The following is a 25,573-nucleotide window of genomic DNA, read 5'->3' as shown; positions in this document are numbered from 1 at the left end:
ATGCAGATCAGTTTGAGCACGTAAATAGAGAGGGTTTTGGAAAGATCATAAGCAGTGACATAGCCTTTGATTTAAGTTAATTCATTGTGCTAATGCGTGATTTCATCTCAAATCATACAGGTCATGGCAACTCGTGGTCATGAATTTCACTGTAAAAAAAAAAAAAAAAAAAAAAAAATAATGTGTTAGACCTCTATGACATAAGTGTTAAGAAATAAAATATTTTCATTTTATCTTGATTGTTGTAAATGCAGGAATTGCTACATTCACAACAAGAATAAATTTAATGACAACCCACCTGAACGATCACCATCACCCAAATGTGAAACTGAAGAAGATAGTGCAGATGTTTATATTCCTGGGTGAGAAGTTAATGCATTGAATGTTAGCATTTCTGCTGTGGCCCCTATATATCCTCTCTTAAACATCCAGGAAAGATAAGAAGCACAAGAAGAAAACAGCATGTAAAAAGAAAAGTGGAAGAAATTGAAAAAAGTGTTACACAAACATCATCTTCAAAACTTTGTGAAGTGTATAATGTAGATGGACTTGGTGCAGAACCTGAAGATAGTGATATGTGCATGAAATGTGATGTGTGGTTTTTAAACCTAAATACTGCTATATCAGCAGACAAGTATGCTGAAAAGATCCAGTGACTGACACAAGGTAACTAATTTAAGCAGCGGGTACAGAAATACATACCCACCTCCTCAAATTACTTGAGTTCAAAGGCTCGTAAAATAAAGAATGAGCAAGGTATTTGGGCATGCTCAGATTCTTGCTGTGGGCATCCACTGCAAAATGATATGCGTCTACTGCTCTGGAAAATTATCTGAGTGATGACAAAGATTGCAGCAGGCAAAGTCCTAACCAGGTTGTTGTTATCTCTGTTAGTGGAAAAGAAAGATGAGAAGATATATGAGAAGATCAATAATATGAGAAGATCAATAATATGAGAAGATCAATAATATGAGAAGATCAATAATATGAGAAGATCAATAATATGAGAAGATCAATAATATGAGAAGATCAATAATAGATGCATATCTCCTAATGAAAAAAGAGAACCTGAATTTAAAAACAGGTCTCACAAAATTTTACTCTTTATGACCAAAATGGGTAAAATGCCAGCCAGTGAAGGAAGTATGCACATGTATCTACTGCACTAATTTGAAACTTCTTTGTTTTGCCATAAGCAGTGTCACAGGAAAGAAGTCAAGAGCTGCTAGATAAATGTTCATTGCAGGAGTGTGCAATGTGTCCTGATGCTGAAGTGATGACTTTTGAAGCATTACACCTTCAGGATACTGACAGTGATTTAACCTATGCATTATGGGAGGGAGGAGGGTTGGTGAAGAAGATAGTAGAGCCAGAGAAGTTCATTGTGGAGGTTAGAGGGGCATTGGGTCATGAAAGGAATAGCTCACAATCATATCCGGAGGATTCAGAGACAGGCCATAGCACAAGTAAAATCGGCCACATCCCAGAATACTGACACATTAGTTCTTCATTTTGACTTTGCTGAGAACTGATCTATTGCTTTGCAGAAAGAAATTCAAAGTTACCACTGGCACACATCACAGACATCAATCTTCACATGTGTTGCTCACTTCCTTGGATGACAGTGCTTTGCTGTTGTCAGTGATGATCTCACAGTGCAATGCCCCCTATGCTGTCAGCATGATAATTGATGACACAGCATCTGGAGGCCATGCATTTCCTAAACATGTGTATGTGACTGAGGGTGCAACATCTCATTTTAAAAACTGCTTTCAACTATATGAGCTTGGTCAACACTGTAGTACACGAATTAACACAAAAAATGGGTATTTTCAGCAAGCGATCATGGAAAAAGTGCATGTGAAGGGGTAGGAGGTATCTATAAACATCTTGCAACAAGATTTAATTTCCAGCACGACGCTGTTGATGCTAGAAGAGATGCTACTGGATTTGTATACACCATATCAACATTGGTAACAGACATGAAACTCTTAATTCTAAATAAAAGTACATTAAGGGAATTCCATTTAAAAAAGAGAGAAAAGTGGTCTTTTTATGAAGCCTACAGTTTGCATCCTGGAGTGGCATGTACATTGCAAGAATGGTTCTCCACAAAATGCAACCTGTTACTGTGTGTGAAATTCAGAGACCACAATATACATTAGAAGACTTTGTAGTTAGCTACTTCATTTCTTGTGTGTATGACAATCAGTGGTGGGTAGGACAGGTAACAAGTGTGTCTCATGAACTGCAAGACAGTTCTGTCTCCTTTGACACCCCATGGTCTTGCTAATGCTTACAATTGGCCATCATCAAAAGGTCGGTGTGCTGTTCCCATTTCCCAAGTACTACTCTTGTTGGATCATGCTTGTCCGTATGCAAATTCAGCTCAGCTATAAGAGTTAAATGAGAAGCAGATGAAAAAAATACAAATAACCTCTTTTCAACGGTTTAGTGTTGATTGTTACATTTTAGGCAGTTTTAATTCATGGAAAGTCATGAAGAAGTAAAATCATGACAGAAGACAATAATAATTTGTGAAAATCGAGGATGGAATGTAACAATATTATGAAAAGGAAAGTTACTATTCACCATATAGCAGAGATGCTGAGTCGCAGATAGGCACAACTGTGACAATCTTTATGTTGTGCCTATCTGCGACTCAGCATCTCTGCTATATGGTGAGTAGCAACTTTCCTTTTCATAATATTGTTACAATTTGTATTATCACAAAAAGAAAAAGGGTATAAATATTCTATTCTCATTTTTATTATAAAATGTTTTCGAACAAAATTGTGAGTTGCTTTCCTACTCATTTATAATGTTGTAAAGTAATTATTTTGATACAGAAATACCATAAAGTTAGGTCTACGTAAAAAATTTCTCACATTTCGTACAGACAATATAGCCCACTCTGATTGTACATTCCCTAAGTACAATGACCAACTAATGTATCGTGAAATTTTTAGAGTATTTATGATGGGGGTTTTGGAGAAAATAATTTCTAAATAACCAAAAAATTTCAGAATCTTTCATCTTTATGTGCAAATATCTCAACAGTTTAAGAAGTTCATGCATTAATGTCATAGCTGACAGTTAGCAGTCTTTCCACTTTTATCATTTCTCAAGACAGTTAACATCCTGTGACTTCGTATTTTCGAAACATAATTTTGAAATTCACAAAAAACTACAAATTTCCATAGTTTATTTTTCCAAAAAATGAAAAAAGATCAGAAGTGTATATATATATGAATCATGTCTCACAGTTTTGGGAACTGAGTATTTATTGAAAATAAATTCAGATCTCTTATCACTTCTGGTTTCTTTATTACAATTTTTCAGTTTTTCCTTTTGTTATGACATTTTCACAAATACTCTCATTAGAGAGGTCTGTAATGTTTTAACAGATCAGAAAGTCAAAATATTGTAGTTTTGGAGAGGTATTATGTAAACTTCAACATATTTTTTTTTTCAACAAACTTTGAAATAGTGATGTGACACATTCACTCATGACCTGTATGATTTGAGATGAAATTCCCGTAATGTTGGTATTTTCCTGTGAAGTATTTTTTACATGTGCTTTTTTACTTTAACTTACAAGAAACTGTACTAACATTTGGTTTTATGTTTTAAAGTAATGTTAGATAATCAGTTAACATGTACTTCTCTACTGTTTCAGCTGTAATAAGTCAGTATCTAAAATACGTTGCAAGTTTGGAATTTGACACACGTCCTGACTACAGTTATTGCCGAAAACTGTTGCGTAAAGGCATAACAGATGCGGGGTATGTGGATGATGGGAAACTGGAATTTGGGTTATCTGTTTCTCCTAGGATGAAACAGATCAAAAAGAAAAAGGTAACTTATTTGTCTACGATATTTATTAATATGCCATGAATTTCACAGTTATAGTCACTAATCCTCAAGTCAGTTCGTTTTCTTTGAAAAATTGTTTCTGTAAAAATTCTCTCTCTCTCTCTCTCTCTCTCTCTCTCTCTCTCTCTGTGTGTGTGTGTGTGTGTGTGTGTGTGTGTGTGTGTGTGTGTGTGTGTGTGTGTGTGCGTGTGTGTGTAAATTTACTAGTACATAAGCTTTCAGTTTCTACAGTCTAGTACATAAGCTTTCAGTTTATACAGTCTAGTACATAAGCTTTCAGTTTATACAGTCATCATAGGAGGAAACTTGAATCATCAAACAGTCAAAGGGAAAATTAAGGTTTCATAAGTGGTGGGTATTAAAAGTAGTACTGCAAAATATTACTGAATGTGTTCTCTGAGAACTATGTAACACACATGGTTTGGAACCTCACTTATGATGGAAAAATATGGGATTGAATAGCAACAAATGGACTCGAGACAAATCAGCTACATTGAAACTGATAGCAGTTACCAATAGGCAGTTGAAACAACAGTGATTACCAATGTAAAAAGGCAACCAAAAAAGTAGAAGGCTTTGTATGTTCACCAAGTTAAAAATGTTGTAGTGTCATATGTCAGTAAGCAGTTACAAACATTTAGCTCTGGAGAAGAGCGTTCACAAGAGCTGTGACTGAAGTTTGGAAGAATAGTTGACCGTGCAGTTGATAAATAAATACTGGGAACAACAGTTCATGATGGGAGGGACCCTTCATGGGATTCAACCATTGTAAACAAACTGCAGAAGAAATAGATTACTGCATAATAGGTGTAAAACATAGCCTAAATGGTTACAGTGGGTGAGTGAGTGAAATGGAATTATAGGGTTCTGTACTTAATTTTCAGCTGAGTTTGCTCATATCATAACCATAATCTGCTAAAATAATTGTAATAATAATTAAATAATAAGATAGAGCCAGTTGATATTTCCTGTGACCTATCTAAGGCACTTCACTGTGTGTATCACACTACTCTACTGGATGAATTGAAGTTTGTGGGTTTTATGGTATAACCAGCCAGTGGATTAGGTCATATTTAACAAACAAAAAAAAAAAAAAAAACCAAAAACAAAAAAAAAAGAGAATCAGCAAATGTAATCCGGTGATATTATTCTGACTGGGAAGAAATCACACATGGGATTCCCCCCGATGCTCATTATGTCCATTAGTTTTCCTCATTTATGTAATTGCTCTTCTGTGTAATATACAAGCAGAATTAGTTAACATTGTAGATGATACTAGTATCGTAATCAATCCAAGCGTACAAAAAGAAAGAAATGGTAAGCAGTATTCGTAAAAGTTCTATTACTGGTTTTCTGCAAATGTCCTCAGCTCAATTTAAAAAAGACAACGTATTCAGTTTTGCAAGGGGGTACTACAGTAGTAGTAAGTGTAACCCATGGTGAGGAAATAATAAATAGGGTGCAAACTTCAGAATTATTAGTTGTCCATATTGATGAAAATTAAAACTGGAAATAGCACATTCTGCAATTCCTAAAACAACTTAGTTCAGCTACATTTACACTTAGAATCATTGCAAATCTTGGGAACAGACAGATCAGTATTTTCATTCAATAAAATCATATGGAATTATGTTCTAGGGTAACTACTCTTGAAGAAGGAAAGTCTTAATTGCTCAAAAACATGCTGTAAGAATAATACGTGGAGCTAACCCTCAATCACATTATAGACATCTGTTAAGTTAAATTTTCTCATTGATAACTCCTATTCTGTAGAAGAATTTGTATTGTTGTAATGTGTAAAATGTGATGGATAGGAATTACTAAGTCACATCTGTAAATTATTTTAAAAAAATTATGATTGTTCAGCATGTAACCATATTTACACGTTAATTTTCAATGTGAATGTAAAATGACTAATTCCACGTCATTATGATATGTCGTGCAAAATGATTCGTGGAACATGAGACTGACTGACTGACTGACTACTATAGATCACTCTAACAAAAAACTGAGTTTGGTAGGTGGAAGAAAGCACCTGTCTATAAAAAGTGTTCGAAAGAACAGACATCACACATATACAATAGCAGAGATAAAATTAAAATCCATGTAGACTACATGTCCCAGTCAAGGGTTCAGAATAGAGTTTTGTATACTGTTGAAAGAGTCCATAACAAGTTGCCAGTAGACATCAGACAGGAAACTGAAAATTCTCATATGTTGAAAAAGAAAGTAAAATAATACCTCATCAGTTACTCCTACAGAGCATCAGAATATTTGGACTTATGATAAATTCCATGTAAATCTGTATTAAACAGATATTGCTTTGCATGTATATATAGAATGGATAGCGGTATTGTACAGTTATATAAATATTTTGTTTGAAACATTAGATAAAAACAGCATCTGAGTGGGATTAGAGGAAGGGCAGTGGCTTGTTTCAGAGTAGCTGCTTTTCTCATTATATATAATAGAGGGAAACATTCCACGTGGGAAAATATATATAAAAAACAAAGATGCTGTTAACTTACCAAACGAGAAAGCGATAGTATGTTGATACACAATGAAAAACACACAAATACACACACAAATTTCAAGCTTTTGCAACCCAAGGCTGCTTCATCAGGAAAGAGGGAAGGAGAGGGAAAGACGAAAGGATGTGGGTTTTAAGGGAGAGGGTAAGGAGTCATTCCAATCCCGGGCGCGGAAAGACTTACCTTAGGGGAGAAAAAGGACAGGTATACACTCATGTGTGCGTGCGCGCGCCCGTACACACACACACACACACACACACACACACACACACACACACACACGCACGCACTGGAGCTCTGATACGTTGGTGTCAGTGGGAAGTATCCAGATAACTCGGACGGTGTAACACTGTGCCAAGATGTGCCGGCCGTGCACCAAGGCATGTTTAGCCACAGGGTGATCCTCATTACCAACAAACACTGTCTGCCTGTGTCCGTTCATGCGAATGGACAGTTTTTTGCTGGTCGTTCCCACATAGAAGGCTTCACAGTGTAGGCATGTCAGTTGGTAAATCTTGTGGGTGCTTTCACACATAGCTCTGCCTTTGATCGTGTACACCTTCCGGGTCACAGGACTGTAGTAGGTGGTGGTGGGAGGGTGCATGGGACAGGTTTTACACCAGGGGGTTTACAAGGGTAGGAGCCAGAGGGCAGGGAAGGTGGTTTGGGGATTTCGTAGGGATGAACCAGGAGGTTACAAAGGTTAGGTGGACAGCGGAAAGACACTCTTGGTGGAGTGGGGAGGATTTCATGAAGGATGGATCTCATTTCAGGGCAGGATCTGAGGAAGTCGTATCTCTGCTGGAGAGCCACATTCAGAGTCTGATCCAGCCCCGGAAAGTATCCTGTCACAAGTGGGGCACTTTTGGGGTTCTTCTGTGGGAGGTTCTGGGTTTGAGGGAATGAGGAAGTGGCTCTAGCTATTTGCTTCTGTACCAGGTCGAGAGGATAGTTGCGGGATGCGAAAGCTGTTTTCAGGTTATTGGTGTAATGGTTCAGGGATTCAGGACTGGAGCAGATTCGTTTGCCACGAAGACCTAGGCTGTAGGGGAGGGACCGTTTGATGTGGAATGGGTGGCAGCTGTCATAATGGAGGTACTGTTGCTTGTTGGTGGGTTTGATGTGGACGGACGTGTGAAGCTGGCCATTGGACAGGTGGAGGTCAACATCAAGGAAAGTGGCATGGGATTTGGAGTAGGACCAGGTGAATCTGATGGAACCAAAGGAGTTGAGGTTGGAGAGGAAATTCTGGAGTTGTTCTCCACTGTGAATCCAGATCATGCAGATGTCATCAATGAAAGTTTGGTACAGATTTATTGATGACACCTTCATGATCTGGACTCACAGTGAAGAAGAACTCCAGAATTTCCTCTCCAACCTCAACTCCTTTGGTTCCATCAGATTCACCTGGTCCTACTCCAAATCCCATGCCACTTTCCTTGATGTTGACCTCCACCTGTCCAATGGCCAGCTTCACATGTCCGTCCACATCAAACCCACCAACAAGCAACAGTACCTCCATTATGACAGCTGCCACCCATTCCATATCAAACGGTCCCTTCCCTACAGCTTAGATCTTCGTGGCAAACGAATCTGCTCCAGTCCTGAATCCCTGAACCATTACACCAATAACCTGAAAACAGCTTTCGCATTCCGCAACTATCCTCTCGACCTGATACAGAAGCAAATAGCTAGAGCCACTTCCTCATTCCCTCAAACCCAGAACCTCCAACAGAAGAACCCCAAAAGTGCCCCCCTTGTGACAGGATACTTTCCGGGACTGGATCAGACTCTGAATGTGGCTCCCCAGCAGAGATAAGACTTCCTCAGATCCTGCCCTGAAATGAGATCCATCCTTCATGAAATTCTCCCCACTCCACCAAGAGTGTCTTTCTGCCATCCACCTAACCTCTGTAACCTCTGGCTCCTACCCTTGTAACCTCCCCCAGTGTAAAACCTGTCCCATGCACCCTCCCACCACCACCTACTCCAGTCCTGTAACCCGGAAGGTGTACACGATCAAAGGCAGAGCCACGTGTGAAAGCACCCACGTGGTTTACCAACTGACCTGCCTACACTGTGAAGCTTTCTGTGTGGGAATGACCAGCAACAAACTGTCCATTCGCATGAATGGACACAGGCAGACAGTGTTTGTTGGTAATGAGGATCACCCTGTGGCTAAACATGCCTTGGTGCACGGCCAGCACATCTTGGCACAGTGTTACACCGTCCGGGTTATCTGGATACTTCCCACTAACACCAACCTGTCAGAACTCCGGAGATGGGAACTTGCCCTTCAATATATTCTCTCTTCCCGTTACCCCCCCATTCCTCAACCTCTGCTAATTTCAAGTTGCCACCCCTCGTACCTCACCTGTCATTCAACAACATCTTTGCCTCTGTACTTCTGCCTCGACTGACATCTCTGCCCAACCTCTTTGCATTTGCATATGTCTGCCTGTGTCTGTATATGTGCGGATGGATATGTGTGTGTGCGTGCGTGCGTGCGTGCGTGTATACCTGTCCCTTTTTCCCCCCAAGGTAAGTCTTTCCGCTCCCGTGATTGGAATGAGTCCTTACCCTCTCCCTTAACACCCACATCCTTTTGTCTTTCCCTCTCCTTCCCTCTTTCCTGATGAAGCCACCTTGGGTTGCGGAAGCTTGAAATTAGTGTGTGTATTTGTGTGTTTTTCATTGTGTCTATCAACATACCATCGCTTTCTAATTTGGTAACAATATACACACACTGAAACGAGCCACTGCCCTTCCTCTAATTCCACTGAGATGCTGTTTTTATCTAATGTTTCAAACAAAATATTGTCCATTTATCGTGACCGGGCCAAATATCTCACGAAATAAGCGTCGGACGAAAAAACTACAATGAACGAAGCTTGTCTAGCTTGAAGAGGGAAACCAGATGGTGCTATGGCTTGCCTGCTAGATGGCGCTGCCGTAGGTCAAACAGATATCAACTGCGGGGATTGTTTTTTATTTTTTTAAGGAACCCCCATTTTTTATTATATATTCATGTAGTACGTAAAGGAATATGAATGTTTTATTTCGACCACTTTGTTTGCTTTGTGATAGATGACTCTGTAATAGTCACAAACGTGTAAGTACGTGGTATAACGTAACATTCCGCCAGTGCAGACGGTATTTGCTTCATGATACATTACCTATGTCAAAATGGGCCGTTTACCAATTGCGGAGAAGGTCAATATCGTGATGATGTATGGCTATTGTGATGTATGGCTATTGTGATGTATGGCTATTGTGATGTATGGCTATTGTGATGTATGGCTATTGTGATGTATGGCTATTGTGATGTATGGCTATTGTGATGTATGGCTATTGTGATGTATGGCTATTGTGATGTATGGCTATTGTGATCAAAATGCCCAATGGGCATGTGCTATGTATGCTGCTCGGTATCCTGGACGACATCATCCAAGTGTCCGGACCGTTCGCCAGATAGTTAAGTTATTTAAGGAAACAGGAAGTGTTCAGCCACATGTGAAAAGACAACCACGACCTGCAACAAATCATGATGCCCAAGTAGGTGTTTTAGCTGCTGTCGCGGCTAATCCGCACATCAGTAACAGACAAATTGCATGAGAATCGGGAATCTCAAAGACGTCGGTGTTAAGAATGCTACATCAACATCAATTGCACCCGTACCATATTTCTATGCACCAGGAATTGTGTGGTGATGACTTTGAATGTCGTGTACAATTCTGCCACTGGGCACAAGAGAAATAACGGGACAATGACAGATTTTTTGCACGCATTCTATTTAGTGACGAAGCGTCATTCACCAACAGCGGTAACGTAAACCGGCACAATATGCGCTATTGGGCAACAGAAAATCCACGATGGCTGCGACAAGTGGAACATCAGCGGCCTTGGCGGGTTAATGTATGGTGCGGCATTGTGGGGGGAAGGATAAATGGCCCCCAAAGGCAATCTAAATGGTGCAATATATGCCGATTTCCTACGTAATGTTCTACTGATGTTACTACAAGATGTTTGACTACATGACAGAATGGCGATGTACTTCCAACATGATGGATGTCCGGCACATAGCTCGTGTGCAGTTGAAGCGGTATTGAATAGCATATTTCATGACAGGTGGATTGGTCGTCAAAGCACCATACCATGGCCCTCACATTCATTGGATCTGACATCTCCTGATTTCTTTCTGTGGGGAAAGTTGGATATTTGCTATCGTGATCCACCGACAACGCCTGACAACATGTGTCAGCGCATTGTCAATGCATGTGCGAACCTTACGGAAGGCGAACTCACTGTTGAGAGGAATGTCTCTACATGTATTGCCAAATGCATTGAGGTTGAGGGACATCATCTTGTGCGTTTATAGCATTAATGTGGTATTTACAGGTAATCACGGTGTAACAGCATGCATTCTCAGAAATGATAACTTCACAAAGGTGCATGTATCACATTTTAACAACTGAAATAAAATGTTCAAACATACCTATGTTCTGTATTTTAATTTAAAAAACCTACTTGTTCCAACTGTTCGTCTAAAATTGTGAGCCATGTGTTTGTGATTATTACAGCGCCATCTATCACAAAGCGAAAAAAGTGGTCCAACTAAAACATTCATATTTCTTTACGTACTACACGAATATGTAATAAAAAATGGGGGTTCCTGTTTAAAAAAACGCAGTCGATATCCGTTTGACCTATGGCAGTACCATCTAGCAGGCCAATCATAGTGCCATCTGGTTTCCCCCTTCAGGCTAGACAAGTTCCATTGTTTGTAGTTTTTCGTTTGACGCTTATTTCATGAGATATTTGCCTGGTCACAATCAATGGACCACCCTGTATATTAGCATACTAATTGTTAACATAATTTTGCATCACTGTACAAAGTAATCTAGAATACCTGAAGTCTCTCTTTATATGATGTATGAATGAATTTGTTTCTGATTACCTGCAGTGATCATTTTTAATCCTTTTGGGCTGTGTTCACATTATTTTATTTTATTTTTTTCATTATGGTTTCAACTTTGGAGCTTTTGTATCATGATGCCTAAATACTTGTACATACCCTTTGAGTGGCCTTCAATCCAATCCTGGTGCTCAGTGGAACACTTGCGAAGCTTTTTATTCTATTCAGAAGTGAATTCAGACGTATAAAATAAAAAGGCTAATTATTGAGATAGCAAACTGTGATCGCAACTGCATGTGTTTTATAGTTACAAATGTTTGTTGCAGTGCTCTTTTGAAGAACCAGAAAACATTGGTTTTAAACCAAAGAAGCCGTTCAGAAACATTTACAGACAACCATGTGTTGCTCACAATTTCAACAGGTATGTATAATTCTTGCTATGGAGCGGATAGTAGTCTTACATGAAATTCTGTATTCTATTGTTGTTTGGATTGTTACTGTTGTTCATATAAATAGGACATGAAAAATTTACGAAAATGTGATCGATATAAACACTCTATTGAAGGATATACATTAAAGCATTCGAAGTCAGCAGCTCAAGAAAAGAGTGTAATAAATATTTCATTGAGGAGGGAATAACTTAGCTTGATCCAACTTATTGTTAGATATGTTTGTGCAAGGGCAGATAGTGATGAGTTGGTGTATTAGTACCGTTTCAGCTGCCTCCCCATCTCTTTCCACTTACTGTAACTTCATTCTTTTTTGAAGACTCATTCAGTTGTGTACAGGGAAATTTGACATTTCACATGTTCTAGAGGAAAAATGTAGTGAACCCGAAGGTATCGCTTGACTAATATTGACTGGCAGGTATGTGACAATCATTGCTTCCTGCAATTTGTCACAGAAGTGTTAAATTTACTTGATATAGTGTACACAGAACAACTAACTCCTTCACGTACAAGTGGGATCTCTTGGACACCCCATTGTGTGACTGTGTAGCTCCTCGGGCACCTCATTGCATGACTGTGAAGTTCCAGAGCAGACTATTGGCCATGCTGTAGGGGAATGGCCCAAGAGATGTTGCCACTCTAACAACATTGCAGTTGATTCTCTCTCTCTCTCTCTCTCTCTCTCTCTCTCTATCTCTCTCTCTCTCTCTCTCTCTCTATCTCTCTCTCTCTCTCTATCTCTATCTCTCTCTCTCTCTCTCTCTCTCTCTCTATCTCTCTCTCTCTCTCTCTCTCTCTCTCTCTCTCTCTCTCTCTCTCGACATCACTCTGTAAGGTCAGTTGCGACAGAGCTCTTGCCTACTCCTTTTGGACTTCATTTGTATGTATATATTGTTGTTAATTGTATACGTATATCTGTATGACAAATAACAATAACTCAGCCACATTTTGTTTGCAACTAAACTATTCTTTTACCTAGCCTTATCCTGTGTCTTCGTAGAATCAGTACGTCAATCTCAATTTGGCAATGCTACTGGTAGAGTGTGTCTGGATGCTCTTCTTGCTGCCAAGCCTTCCCCCAGCGACAGAATTTATGTATTTCTTCTATCTGTGTCTAGTGTTATCCAATGAGAAAGTGTGTTAACCTTTTTGAAAGGTATGTGAATTGTGTAACTGAGACTTGAGTACCAGCCCAGTGTTCAGCTTCTCGGATGGGGGGAAATGGCCTAAGATCCATTTAATATTTGCTTAATGTCCTCATGTCACACAATGTGTTTTGCACAAATAACAAGACAGCTATCATGTCTGGACCATGTTACAACAAGTATAGAAAGAAAATTTTTTAAAATAGGGCTTTTTAATACCATGTATCAATCAGATCATGAAGGGACATGGTTGAAATTGCTGACAAAAATCGCACAGAGCAATGTGAACAACTCAAATATGTTAGAATTGTTAATGATTCTCATATCAATGCTTTCAGATCACAGCTGTGTATTATAGAATGGTCCAATGCCATGTCTCAGTTTACAAATGTTTATGAAGCTTTTGACACCTTGCCAGTCTTGTTTCTAATATGATTAATCAGTGCTGTCCCGAAGTATGAGGGTGAGTCTAATGAAAACCTTAAATTTGTAATAACAAATAGAAATTTCGCGCCATTATCCTGTAAGTTGGTAAGCGTGCTATAAACAGCGTGCAGAATGGCGTGTAGATGGCACAACAGTGCAGATGCACACATACCGTCTCAGTATCCGTATAAAGATGGCCGCCCACTTGCGACTTGCACCAGGGAAGAACAGTGTTCTGTTATTCGGTTTTTGCATAGTGAAGGTGTGAAACCTTTTGAAATTCATCGACGAATGAAGGTTCAGTACGGTGATGCATGTTTGTCACAGCAGCAATTCTACGAATGGAGTAGGAAGTTCGCAACTGCTGTGACTTCAGTGGAAGATGCGCCTCGTCCAGGTCAGGCACAATGAGTTGTGACTCCACAGAACATTGCAGCAGTTGAAGCCATAGTGAAGGAAAACTGCAGAGTGACACTGAATGACATTGCAGCATGTTTACAGATTAGTTCTGACGAAGAGGTACGTCACGCGGTGCACGAGTGGTTGCGTGGACTATCAAAAGAATTTTTGTCTAAAGGAATTTATGCACTTTGTAAGTGCTGGAGGACTTGCATTGAGTGTGGGGGAGATTATGTTGAAAAGTGACACAGCTTTGTACCACTTCTGCACAATAAATAATAATTAAAAAATATTTAAGGTTTTTATTTGACTCGCCCTTGTATTAAAAAGACACAAGGGGAAGCCAAGCAAAAGTAATTGTGGAAGTTTAGATCGATGGTTCACGCCTGACCTCAGAAAATTAAGAACATGGGTTATCAAATTCTGTAACATATCAAAGAACAGTGAATAAGATATACTTCAGTATGTTCAACTAAAGAAAAGGTACAGATGAGAAATTATAAGACAGAAGTGAATGGCAAATTATAACTATCATAGTATGAAGGCTTTCACGACCGGATGACATATCTTCTGGTAAACCTTCCGGGATGTAAGGTCGTGGTCCATGAAACTCTTCATCTCCTAACGTTTCGTCCAGAGCTGCGCTGGACGAAACGTTAGGAGCTTGAGTTTCATGGACCACGACCTTACATCCCGGAAGGTTTACCAGAAGATAAATTATAACTATATTCAACAATCAAGAAACAAATGCAAGGCTGCATGGAGAATCATCAACGCAGAAGAGAGCAATGCTAATGGAACCACTTCTGATGATACCAGTGTACACCCAATGAACTGAATGACTTCTTAGTTAATTCTGGCAACAAAGGACACCCAACTCAACAAAATGGAAACTACAAATTGGGGATTTATAACCATTTAGGAAGGAAAAAGTTATACATATCCCACAACAAACCTGCATCATCCTCATTCAAGTAAGGAACAAATTCCTGTCACTAATGTTGCAGTAGCTGTAGCAAAATTCAGATATTCAGAATCAGAAGACATGAATGATGTGTCAAATTTTGTTATTAAAATGTTAGTGGACATTATTCTAAAACTACTCTGTGCACTAATAAACTGGATTTTTATGAGCTGTTCTTTTCCGGCTTCCTTACAGATAACATTAGTTATCCCTGTGCATAGAAAAGGAGACAAGCAGTGCATTGATAACTATCGTCATATTTCTCTTGTACCAATATTCTCGAAAATAGTTGAACATTGCATGCACCAACAAATTTACAAACATTTCACCTGCTATGGAACACTGACAAACACTCAGTATGGCTCCTGGGAAGTTTCATCTACACTGACAGCAGTTGAAAATGTTTTGACAATACTCAGTGCCTTTGATGCAAAATTATCTGCTGATGCCCTATTGATTGACCTAAGTAAGGCATTTGACTCTGTGAGGTATTAGATTCTAATAGATAACCTGACGTGCTATGGCATTCGAGATACAGAACTCGCCCTTATAGAATCGTATCTTGATAGTAGGAAGCAAAAAGTACACTTCAGTGTTATGAGCCGTATATGTTTGAAGAGGCATTCCTCAAGCTTTCATACTGGGACAGTTATTGTGTATAGTCTATATTAATGACCTACCAAGTATCATACCATGTAAATCTGTTCTGGGTGCTGATGATAACCACTTTCATTGTAACTGAAACAACATAGAGGATCTAAAAAACATAGCAAAGCCAACCTAAGAATTTCTAGAGACTGGTTTAAACACAGCGAATTCTCTGCAAATCAAAATAAGATTGAAAATGTAATTTTTATATGCAATACCAACGATGATTGTATGTCCGTTAAATTTCTTGGTGTATACTTGGATTCTAAATTAATCTGGAAGCTCCTCACAGTTCTATATGCACTAAATTCTGAAGAGTCATGTACCTGTTACATAAACTTGGAGTGTGTGTGTGTGTGTGTGTGTGTGTGTGTGTGTGTGTGTGTGTGTGTGTGAGAGAGAGAGAGAGAGAGAGAGAGAGAGAGAGAGAGAGAGAGAGAGAGAGCCTGGTGCTCAGCTCTTATTACACATGTTTTACAACCACAGAACATACTGCATATTGCTTTGGGGCAGCTCCACTGGGGCAAAAAGAGTTTTTTTGTGTGGCAGAAAAGACTCAGATGTGTATCAGGTATCTTCAAAAACAAGGTATCTTAATGAATCTTGCAGGCCACATTCCCCCCCCCCCCCCCCCCCCCCCACCCAAGAAACTGGGTGTTAGCACAGTACCATCGTTATTTATACTTCGTTGCATAGTCTACACAGATTAAGGCAATCATTTCATTGCTGCAATACATTTACAAGGAAAAGATTGACCAGTTCTTTATAAGACTAAGCAAAACCCGCAGTAGCTATCCATAACTGTACAGAAGCACACACCACCTTATTAAACTCTTGGAAATCTTCTACAAAATTGGCTTAAGAAGAAAGTTTTCTATGCCAAGAGAAATTTTTTGATTGTGCAAAGAAAGATCTACATTTCTAACTTATATTCATCATGTGTCTGTATGCAAGTTTACGTGCTTTAACTGTTTTCTTTATTATTATATGCAGTGATACGTATTACTCAGTTTGTGTAGATTATTAACATCGATAGCGTGCAAAATGCTGGAAGATGAAATAAATAAAGTTTTAGTGACAATATTTTGATGTTGATATTGGGCATCACATAATGATCAATTGGCTTTTGCGACACTGCTACTCACTCTGAAATTGTTCCCAGCTATGTAAAGACCTAGCAATTCAATTACATGATTTGTGTGTAACATTGCATTTTGTCTTAAATATTTCAAAGTAGTTCCGTTATGTTTTGTCTTTGTGGTTGTGGTATTTCAGTTCAAACTTTTAGTTCAATAAATACATCCATGTGATCTGATTTGATAAATGATACATGTGAATGCTACCACTATGTACTTCAAAAGTTTTACCGATATTATGGAAGCCATGACATCCAGATACATTAACTGAATTATTGTGTAAATGGTTTTTTTCTGTTCACATACTTTGTTTTACAGGTTGGTATTGCTATTGATTTTTATGGACCTTTGATCATTGTCCACCTGACATTAAGAATGACTGTGCAGAAATATTTCATTTGTACTAATTATCATTCTAATTCTCTGTGTGTGTCACATATTTTGGCTATTCCTATTAGTTAATTTCTTGCAATTGCATCTCATGTTAAAATTGGTACCTACATAATCTGTAAGTGCCTTAGCTCCCAGTTCGTATGAAGATGTGTGTGTGTGTGTGTGTGTGTGTGTGTGTGTGTGTGTGTGTGTCAACTACTTCATGTCCTGTTACTATTAAACAGACAACAAAAGCTTCAATTTAACTATTCTGAAATCAATTTAAAAATGAAAACTAGGAACAAACTTAGATAGCTCATTTGCTGGCATTACATCTAAACTAATTTATTAGGTTTATGCATAAGTTTGAGATTTTTTTTTTTGCATGTTGGTATTCTGGTTGCTGTGGGTTTACTTATCGACTGTCATTTTTTATGTTTAGTTCACTGTTGCTATTTGAGTTTACATTTCGTCATTTGGAGATAGTGAGTGGATTGCCTAGTGGAGAAATTACCAACCTATTCTTCTGTTTGAGTTCAGTGAGGGATGCCAGCAGCCATAATCATTTGCGCCATGTGTGGGGATGTAGCCATTGCTGAGAGCAAGGCAAGAAAATGGTTTTCTTGTTTTAAGGAGGTTCATTTTGACAGTATTGACTCTCCACATTCAGGAAAACATTCACGGTTTGATGAAGATCATTTAATCCACATTGATCCATGTCAGTGTATTCAAGAGCTGGCAAATTTGATGAACTGCGATCATTCCACCACTGAGAGAGATTTTCATGTAATGGGGAAGGTTCAGAAATCGGGTGACTTGGTACCACATCCTCCAAGCCAAAATCACAAAAATTGGTGACTGGCATGTGAACAACACAGACTATCCCTGTCATGTAGCATTACTGGACAAAGATCTGTGTGCATCCACAAAAGACAATGCTATGCATCTGGTGGATCAGTGACAGGGGTGTACTTATGAACTGCTTCCTCTGAGGTGTAACCATCACTGCTAACATTTATTATCAACAACTGAGACAACTTGCAAGTGCAATCAAGTGCAATCCAAGATCAACAACCAGGAAGACTGGGTGAAGTCTGCTACTGCACGTTAAAAGTTTGCTTGCATTTTGCTAGGTGCAAACAACACTATACAGGTGTTGGGTTGTGAAGTCATTCCACACACATCTTATTCACCTGATCTTGCACCCTCAGATTTTCGCCTCTAATGCTCTCTATCCAACAACCTTGAAGGAACTACTTTCCGGATGAAAATGCCCACCAAACATGGCTCAATGATTTCTTCGCCTCAAAACCATGTGATTTCTTACAATCATTGAATTTAAAAGTTACCCTGGCATTGGCAGACTGGTGTAAATAGTGAAGGAGAATACGTTATTGACGACTAAAGTTTCTGTTATGTGTACCTGTTGTGTTTATTAAACTTATGAAGAAACGCCATGAGCTTATTAACAAACCCATTAGTTCAGAGTATCTAAAACAAAAAACATAATGTGTTTACACATCTAACAACGCGGATGTGAATGGCAGTTAAGAGCATTTGTTCATAACATAATTATGGAAAGGAACTTTCCTTTCGATAATATTTTTACATTCCATCCTGGATTTTCCATTGTTTGGTTTGTTCCTAACATAAATAATTCAGGAGTAAGAGAGACCTCTCACCAAATAGAAGCATTTAGTCATCAACAAGCACACACAAAAGAGAATGAAAAGCCTGTCGACAACTCAACGATTCTGCACTCGGTGAGTGGTCTTCTTTACTTCTAAATTACTTACAATCTGACAGAACTGTACTAATATATTTGTCCCAAACATACAGATTTTAGATGTCAAGTAACTCAAATTTCACATTAGCCTTCAATTTGTTCACTATATTCAATTTTAAATGACAGGCTTTATTCCAGTGTGCTGCAAGCTCTCTAATGAATTCACTTTCTTATCCAGAATTTTTTACCCAGCCCTTAAAGTATAGAAAATTAGGAACAGTGTATTTGAGAAGCAGCTGGAGAGGCAGGGAAGCAGTGACCTGGGAGAGATTCCAATCTTTGTATTTCAGAGAAACTGTCAAGTCATCCAGATAATTCAAGTGGCCTCTGTGATGTCACAAGCACAAAGGTCTCTTGGGTCATGCTGTAGTGCAGACATGTTGAGGAGCTGGCTAGGCAGGCATGACTGCTTGCGCTCTCTTGTCTGGGAAGTGAGAACTCGCAGTAAAATTGGGTGGTCAAATGTCATTATGTAATAAAGGGGAAGTGCAAACTATGCATGGACTTAAGAGAAATGACCATATGTTAAGATCGCCATAACCTTAGCTTGAAGCATATATACTTTCAGCACATTGCTTAAAGTGGAGAGTAGTTCATTGTAAAATGATGAATAGCAGCGTAATTACTAGATACACTTGTATTGTGACAGACAGTTGCAAAGTAACTTTCTTAATAAAATAAGTCTCGTAGAATTGTATAAAAATTTTCCTCATTGTAAGTTTCACACCTTTACACAAGTTTGCAGCTGTGATTACGCTGATGTTGGCATCTACAGTTATGAGCAAGCAACTTTTTCTGCAGTGAGGAGAATGAAATCTACGCACAGAAGCTCACTGACAGACTTCAACTTAAAATCTTACTTTCAGATTAGCAGTGCTCAGATAGTGGTGTGAGATGGTGGTGGTGGTTGTTGAGATGTGTAAGGGGGACTAAGTGGTGTGAGAGACTGACGGTTTAGTGAAAAGCAAAATAATTAGTATTTGTTGATAGCCAGTATTTTTATGTTTAATGTCCGAATAAAATAGTCACAGAATACAAGTAAATGGAAATCCAACCTCTGTCCTAAAATAACATTGATCATAAGTCTGCATCAATTATAAGAAATACCATGTTTAGTATTTTGTTCTGCCCTGTGTTCTTCACTCCATCAATTAAAACATGTATGTTTCCTTTTGTTGTTATTTCTCCTCATTGCAACAATCTTACAAAATAAATTTGCCATGAATGGCATTAATTAGCCAGTAATAACATTAGTAGAACTGATAAGCAGCGTCAAATGGCAAAAATTCCTTAATATGCTGTGGCCTGCCCTAGTATCTCTGCCCCCGCTGCGGGTCCGGGGGTTAGAATAGGCCTGAGGTATTCCTGCCTGTCGTAAGAGGCGACTAAAAGGAGTCCCTCCCCCTCAAGGGGGTAGTTAGCGCCTGCATCCGGAGACGGACGGTTCCACGCCCTATATTTGCGGTCATTTTGGTTTTTCACTTCCGGTTTCTTCCTTCCTTTGGTTGGTTCCTTTCTTTGTTCTTCTCCATCTCACTGTCTTACTTACTCTTTCCCTTGCCTCCTTCTCCTTGCCTCCTTCTCCTTGCCTCCTTCTCCTTGCCTCCTTCTCCTTGCCTCCTTCTCCTTGCCTCCTTCTCCTCCTTGCCTCCTTCTCCTCCTTGCCTCCTTCTCCTCCTTGCCTCCTTCTCCTCCTTGCCTCCTTCTCCTCCTTGCCTCCTTCTCCTCCTTGCCTCCTTCTCCTCCTTGCCTCCTCCTCCTCCTTGCCTCCTCCTCCTCCTTGCCTCCTCCTCCTCCTTGCCTCCTCCTCCTCCTTGCCTCCTCCTCCTCCTTGCCTCCTCCTCCTCCTCCTTGCCTCCTCCTCCTCCTCCTTGCCTCCTCCTCCTCCTCCTTGCCTCCTCCTCCTCCTCCTTGCCTCCTCCTCCTCCTCCTTGCCTCCTCCTCCTCCTCCTCCTCCTCCTCCTTGCCTCCTCCTCCTCCTCCTCCTTGCCTCCTCCTCCTCCTCCTCCTTGCCTCCTCCTCCTCCTCCTCCTCCTTGCCTCCTCCTCCTCCTCCTCCTCCTTGCCTCCTCCTCCTCCTCCTCCTTGCCTCCTCCTCCTCCTCCTCCTTGACTCCTCCTCCTCCTCCTTGACTCCTCCTCCTCCTTGACTCCTCCTCCTCCTTGACTCCTCCTCCTCCTTGACTCCTCCTCCTCCTTGACTCCTTGACTCCTCCTCGACTCCTCCTCCTTGACTCCTTGACTCCTCCTCCTTGACTCCTTCCCCTTGACTTCTTCTCCTTCTCCTTCCCCTTGACTCCTTCTCCTTGCCTTCTCTGGTCCCCGCCTCGGCGTTTGAGACAGTCTGTCCTTTCTCTCCCTCTCTCCCTTCTTTTTCCCTTTCTTCCTTCCTCCCTGTGCGTGCCTGAAGGCCGACCCACGCGTTCGCACGCATAGCCGGTGATTGGGTAACGCGTAATTCCCCGCCCTGGGTAGACAAGTAAGGCATGCACGTACCCCCTGGTAAAGGCCAGGCCCAGGGAGGGGTGATTGCCTGAGCTGACACCTTCCGACCATGCCGATTGGTCCCTCCGTCCGTTTCTCAGGAGGTGTGACCTGAGGTGTAAACATTCACCTAAGGCGGGAGTGCCCTCTGAGAGGGTCCCCACAAGGAAGGAGCACACCATCGGAGACACTGGCAATCATGGGGGATTCCTCCGCAATGGATTTTTCTTCTTCTTCTTCTTCTTCTTCTTCTCTCTAGACTTCTGCCCAAAAATGGAAACTTGACCAGCCACCAATGACAAAAGTACTACCACCTGCCCCACAGTTCCTCGTAGTTTCTCGATCTGAGGACGGAAAGGATTTTTCCTCTGTCAACACTTTCGTTATCCAGAAGGGCGTGGATGCCATAGCCGGATCTGTCAAGTCGTGTACCAGGTTGCGTAACGGTACCTTGTTACTAGAAACTGAGAGCACCTTTCAGGCACAAAAACTGCTTCGGGCCACACTTCTGTACACGTTCCCTGTCCGGGTGGAGGCTCACCGCACTTTGAATTCGTCTCGTGGTGTGGTATATACTAGATCACTCGACGGATTGACTGACGAGGAGATTCAGTCTTTCCTCGCTGAGCAGGGCGTGACGGCTGTCCATAGGGTCATGAAAAAGGTCAACAATGACCTTGTACCGACCCGGACACTTTTCTTGACCTTTGATAGTGTTCAGCTGCCAACGCGCATCAAAGCGGGCTACGAGGTTCTTTCTGTTCGCCTCTATGTCCCGACACGTACGCGCTGCTACCAGTGTCAGCATTTTAGTCACACTCGCCAGTCTTGTTCCAATGTGGCTAAATGTGTCACTTGTGGCAGGGATGCCCATGAGGGTGACTGTCCACCTCCGTCTCCTCGTTGTGTGAACTGTCAGGGTGACCATGCATCGTCCTCCCGTGACTGTCCCATCTAAAAGGAAGAACGCTGTATACAGGAAATTCGCGTCAAAGAGAAAGTGTCCACCTCGGCTGCTCGCAAGCTATTTGCTAGTAGGAAGCCCATGCTGCTCCCAGCGGGGAAATACAGTACTGTCCTCGCCTCTCCTCGGACTACCAGGGAGGTGGCGACGCAGACATGCACTCTGACCTTCAGCACTACGGTCGTCCATTCAGCCAGTGCTAAGATCGCCCAGTCGATGTCTCCTCTTCCTCCCGTCACCCCTCAGACAAAAGCACCTTCATCAGCTTCTGCCAAGACGAAGACCAAGAAGTCAGATCCACGGGCCTTCAAGAAGGAACCGTCCCATGCAGACTTCCTACGTACCTCAAACTCCCAGCCATCGACCAGTACTTCCACTAAGCAACCTTCCGAGAAGGCTCATAGGTAGCACAGTTCTCCTTCTCCGCCACGGCGCATTTCTTCTCCTGCGCCACCCAGCGGTTGTCGCTCCAGGCCGTCATCCGTTTCACCTGGCCGCACCGCTGGTAGCCGAACATCTGGCTGTTCGCCGGTGGAGGAAGCTCCCCTTCCCGGCCATCTTAACAAGATGGCCAATGAACCTATAGAACCAATGGACGATGACTGTCCGCCTACTGATAGCGGCAGCAGTGCTCGCTCGAAGCCAGGCCCTCAGCGGCCTTTGAGGTGACCCCTTCTTGCATCTTCTTTTTCTTTTTCTACTCACGATGGCACTTATTCACTGGAATATTCGCAGCATTCGCTCCAACCGAGAGGACTTGAAGTTGCTGCTCCGCTTGCACCGTCCGCTCGTCGTAGCCCTCCAGGAAACGAAGCTACGCCCATGCGATCAAATTGCCTTTGCACACTACATCTCTGTGCGTTTTGACCTACCCCCTGTGGCAGGTATTCCGGCTCATGGAGGGGTTATGTTGCTGGTCCGGGATGATATTTACTATGATCCCATCACATTGCACACCGGCCTGCAGGCAGTTGCCGTCCGAATTACTCTCCCCACTTTTACATTTTCCATTTGTACCATTTACACTCCATCGTTGTCTGCCGTTACCAGGGCAGACATGATGCAAATTATTGCTCAGCTACCTGTACCATTTTTGTTAACTGGAGACTTCAATGCCCACCATCCCCTTTGGGGCTCTCCAGCATCCTGCCTGAGGGGCTCCCTGTTGGCAGACCTTTTCAACCAGCTCAATCTTGTCTGCCTCAATACTGGCGCCCCCACTTTTCTTTCGGGCACAACTCACACCTATTCCCATTTAGACCTCTCTATATGTACTACCCAACTTGCACGCCTGTTTGAGTGGAATGCACTTTCTGATACATATTAGAGCGACCACTTCCCGTGTGTTATCCATCTCCTGCATCATACCCCCTCTCCGTGCTCAACTAGTTGGAACATCTCCAAAGCAGACTGGGGGCTCTTCTCTTCCAGGGCGACCTTTCAGGATCAAACCTTCACAAGCTGCGATAGTCAGGTCGCACACCTCACGGAAGTCATTCTCACTGCTGCTGAATATTCCATCCCTCACACTACTTCTTCTCCACATCGCGTACCGGTCCCCTGGTGGACCGCAGCATGGAGAGACACTTTACGTGCTCGTCGACGTGCTTTACGCACATTTAAACGCCACCCTACAGTGGCGAATTGTATCAATTATAAACGATTATGTGCGCAGTGCCGTCCTATTATTAAAGAAAGCAAGAAAGCCAGCTGGGCTGCTTTCACAAGCTCCCTCAACAGTTTTACTCCTTCTTCTGTTGTCTGGGGTAGCCTGCGCCGGCTATCTGGCACTAAGGTACACTCACCAGTTTCTGGCTTGACGGTCGCGAATGACATCCTTGTGGCACATGAGGATGTCTCCAATGCCTTCGGCCTCTTTTTCGCAGAGGTTTCGAGCTCCGCTCATTACCACCCTGCCTTCCTCCCGCCGAAAACAGGCAGAGGAGGCTAGGCCACCTAACTTCCGCTCCTCGAATCGTGAAAGTTATAATGCCCCATTCACCATGCGGGAACTCGAAAATGCACTTACCTGGTCACGGTCCTCTGCTCCAGGGCCTGATTCTATTCATATTCAGATGCTGAAGAACCTTTCTCCTGCGGGTAAAGGTTTCCTTCTTCGTACTTATAATCGCATCTGGATTGAGGGACATGTTCCCGCATTCTGGCGCGAGTCTGTTGTACCGATTCCTAAGCCGGGGAAGGACAAGCACTTGCCTTCCAGTTATCGACCCATCTCACTTACCAGCTGTGTCTGTAAGGTGATGGAGCGAATGGTTAACTCTCGTTTGGTTTGGCTGCTCGAATCTCGACACCTACTTATCAATGTACTATGTGGATTTCGTAGGCGTCGCTCTGCTGTTGACCATCTGGTTACTTTGTCAACCTTCGTTATGAATAACGTCTTGCGGAAGCGCCCGACCGCGGCTGTGTTCTTTGATTTCGAGAAGGCTTACGACACCTGTTGGAGGGCGGGCATTCTCCACACCATGCGGGGCCTTCGCGGTCACCTCCCTCTTTTTATTCGTTCCTATTTAAGGGATCGACAGTTCAGGGTACGTGTGGGTTCTGTCCTGTCAGACACCTTTCGCCAGGAGAATGCGGTGCCACAGGGTTCAGTTTTGAGCATCGCTCTCTTCACCATAGCGATCAATCCAATAATGGATTGTCTCCCAGCTGATGTATCAGGCTCCCTTTTCGTGGACGATCTTACCATCTATTGCAGCGCGCAGCGTACATGTTTCCTGGAGCGCTGTCTTCAGCGATCTCTTGACCGTCTTTACTCCCGGAGTGTCGCCAATGGCTTCCGTTTTTCTGCCGAGAAGACGGTCTGTATTAACTTCTGGCGCTACAAAGAGTTTCTCCCACTGTCCTTATGACTCCCATTCGTGGAGACAACAAAATTTTTAGGTCTTACATTTGACAGGAAACTTAGCTGGTCTCCACATATGTCATATTTGGCTGCCCGTTGTACCCGTTCTCTAAATGTCCTCCGTGTTCTCAGTGGTATGTCGTGGGGAGCGGATCGAACCGTCCTACTTCGCCTATATCGGTCGATTGTCTGCTCCAAGCTGGATTATGGGAGCTTTGTATTCTCCTCTAGACGGCCGTCCATCTTACGCCGCCTCAACTCCATACAACATCGGGGTTTACGTCTTGCGATCGGAGCGTTTTATACTAGTCCCGTCGAGAGTCTTCGTGCTGAAGCCAGTGAATTGCCACTCACCTACCGGCGCGATATACTGCTTTGTTGGTATGCCTGTCGGCTACTGTCAATGCTCGACCACCCGTCTTATCGTTCCTTTTGTGACAACTCTCTCGACCGCCAGTACGGGTTGTATCTCTCTGCCCTGCTACCCCCTGGAGTTCGCTTTCGTCACCTCCTTCAACACCTTGATTTTTCACTCCCTGCAGCCTTTAGAGTGGGTGAGAGCCACACGCCACCTTGGTTCCAGGCTCAGGTTCGCGTTCACCTTGACCTCA

The 25,573-nt window shown here is 42.0% G+C and overlaps 1 protein-coding gene across 2 annotated transcripts in view; it reads left to right on the top strand.

Moving 5' to 3' along the window:
- The window catches only part of LOC126481095 (serine/threonine-protein kinase VRK1-like), a 99,394-nt gene that overhangs the window by 51,660 nt on the left and 22,161 nt on the right, over positions 1 to 25,573 (top strand). For both annotated transcript variants that reach the window (XM_050104614.1, XM_050104615.1), the window contains exons 9-10: positions 3,680 to 3,858; positions 11,649 to 11,743. In XM_050104614.1, the coding sequence (XP_049960571.1) occupies positions 3,680 to 3,858; positions 11,649 to 11,743 (274 nt within the window). The remainder of the gene's footprint in view (positions 1 to 3,679; positions 3,859 to 11,648; positions 11,744 to 25,573) is intronic.

The sequence above is a fragment of the Schistocerca serialis genome, chromosome 5 (genome assembly GCF_023864345.2).
Source record: "Schistocerca serialis cubense isolate TAMUIC-IGC-003099 chromosome 5, iqSchSeri2.2, whole genome shotgun sequence".
NCBI classification, from domain to species: domain Eukaryota; kingdom Metazoa; phylum Arthropoda; class Insecta; order Orthoptera; family Acrididae; genus Schistocerca; species Schistocerca serialis.
Note: the sequence above shows the minus strand (reverse complement) of the source record. Positions and strands in the feature narration are given on the sequence as shown.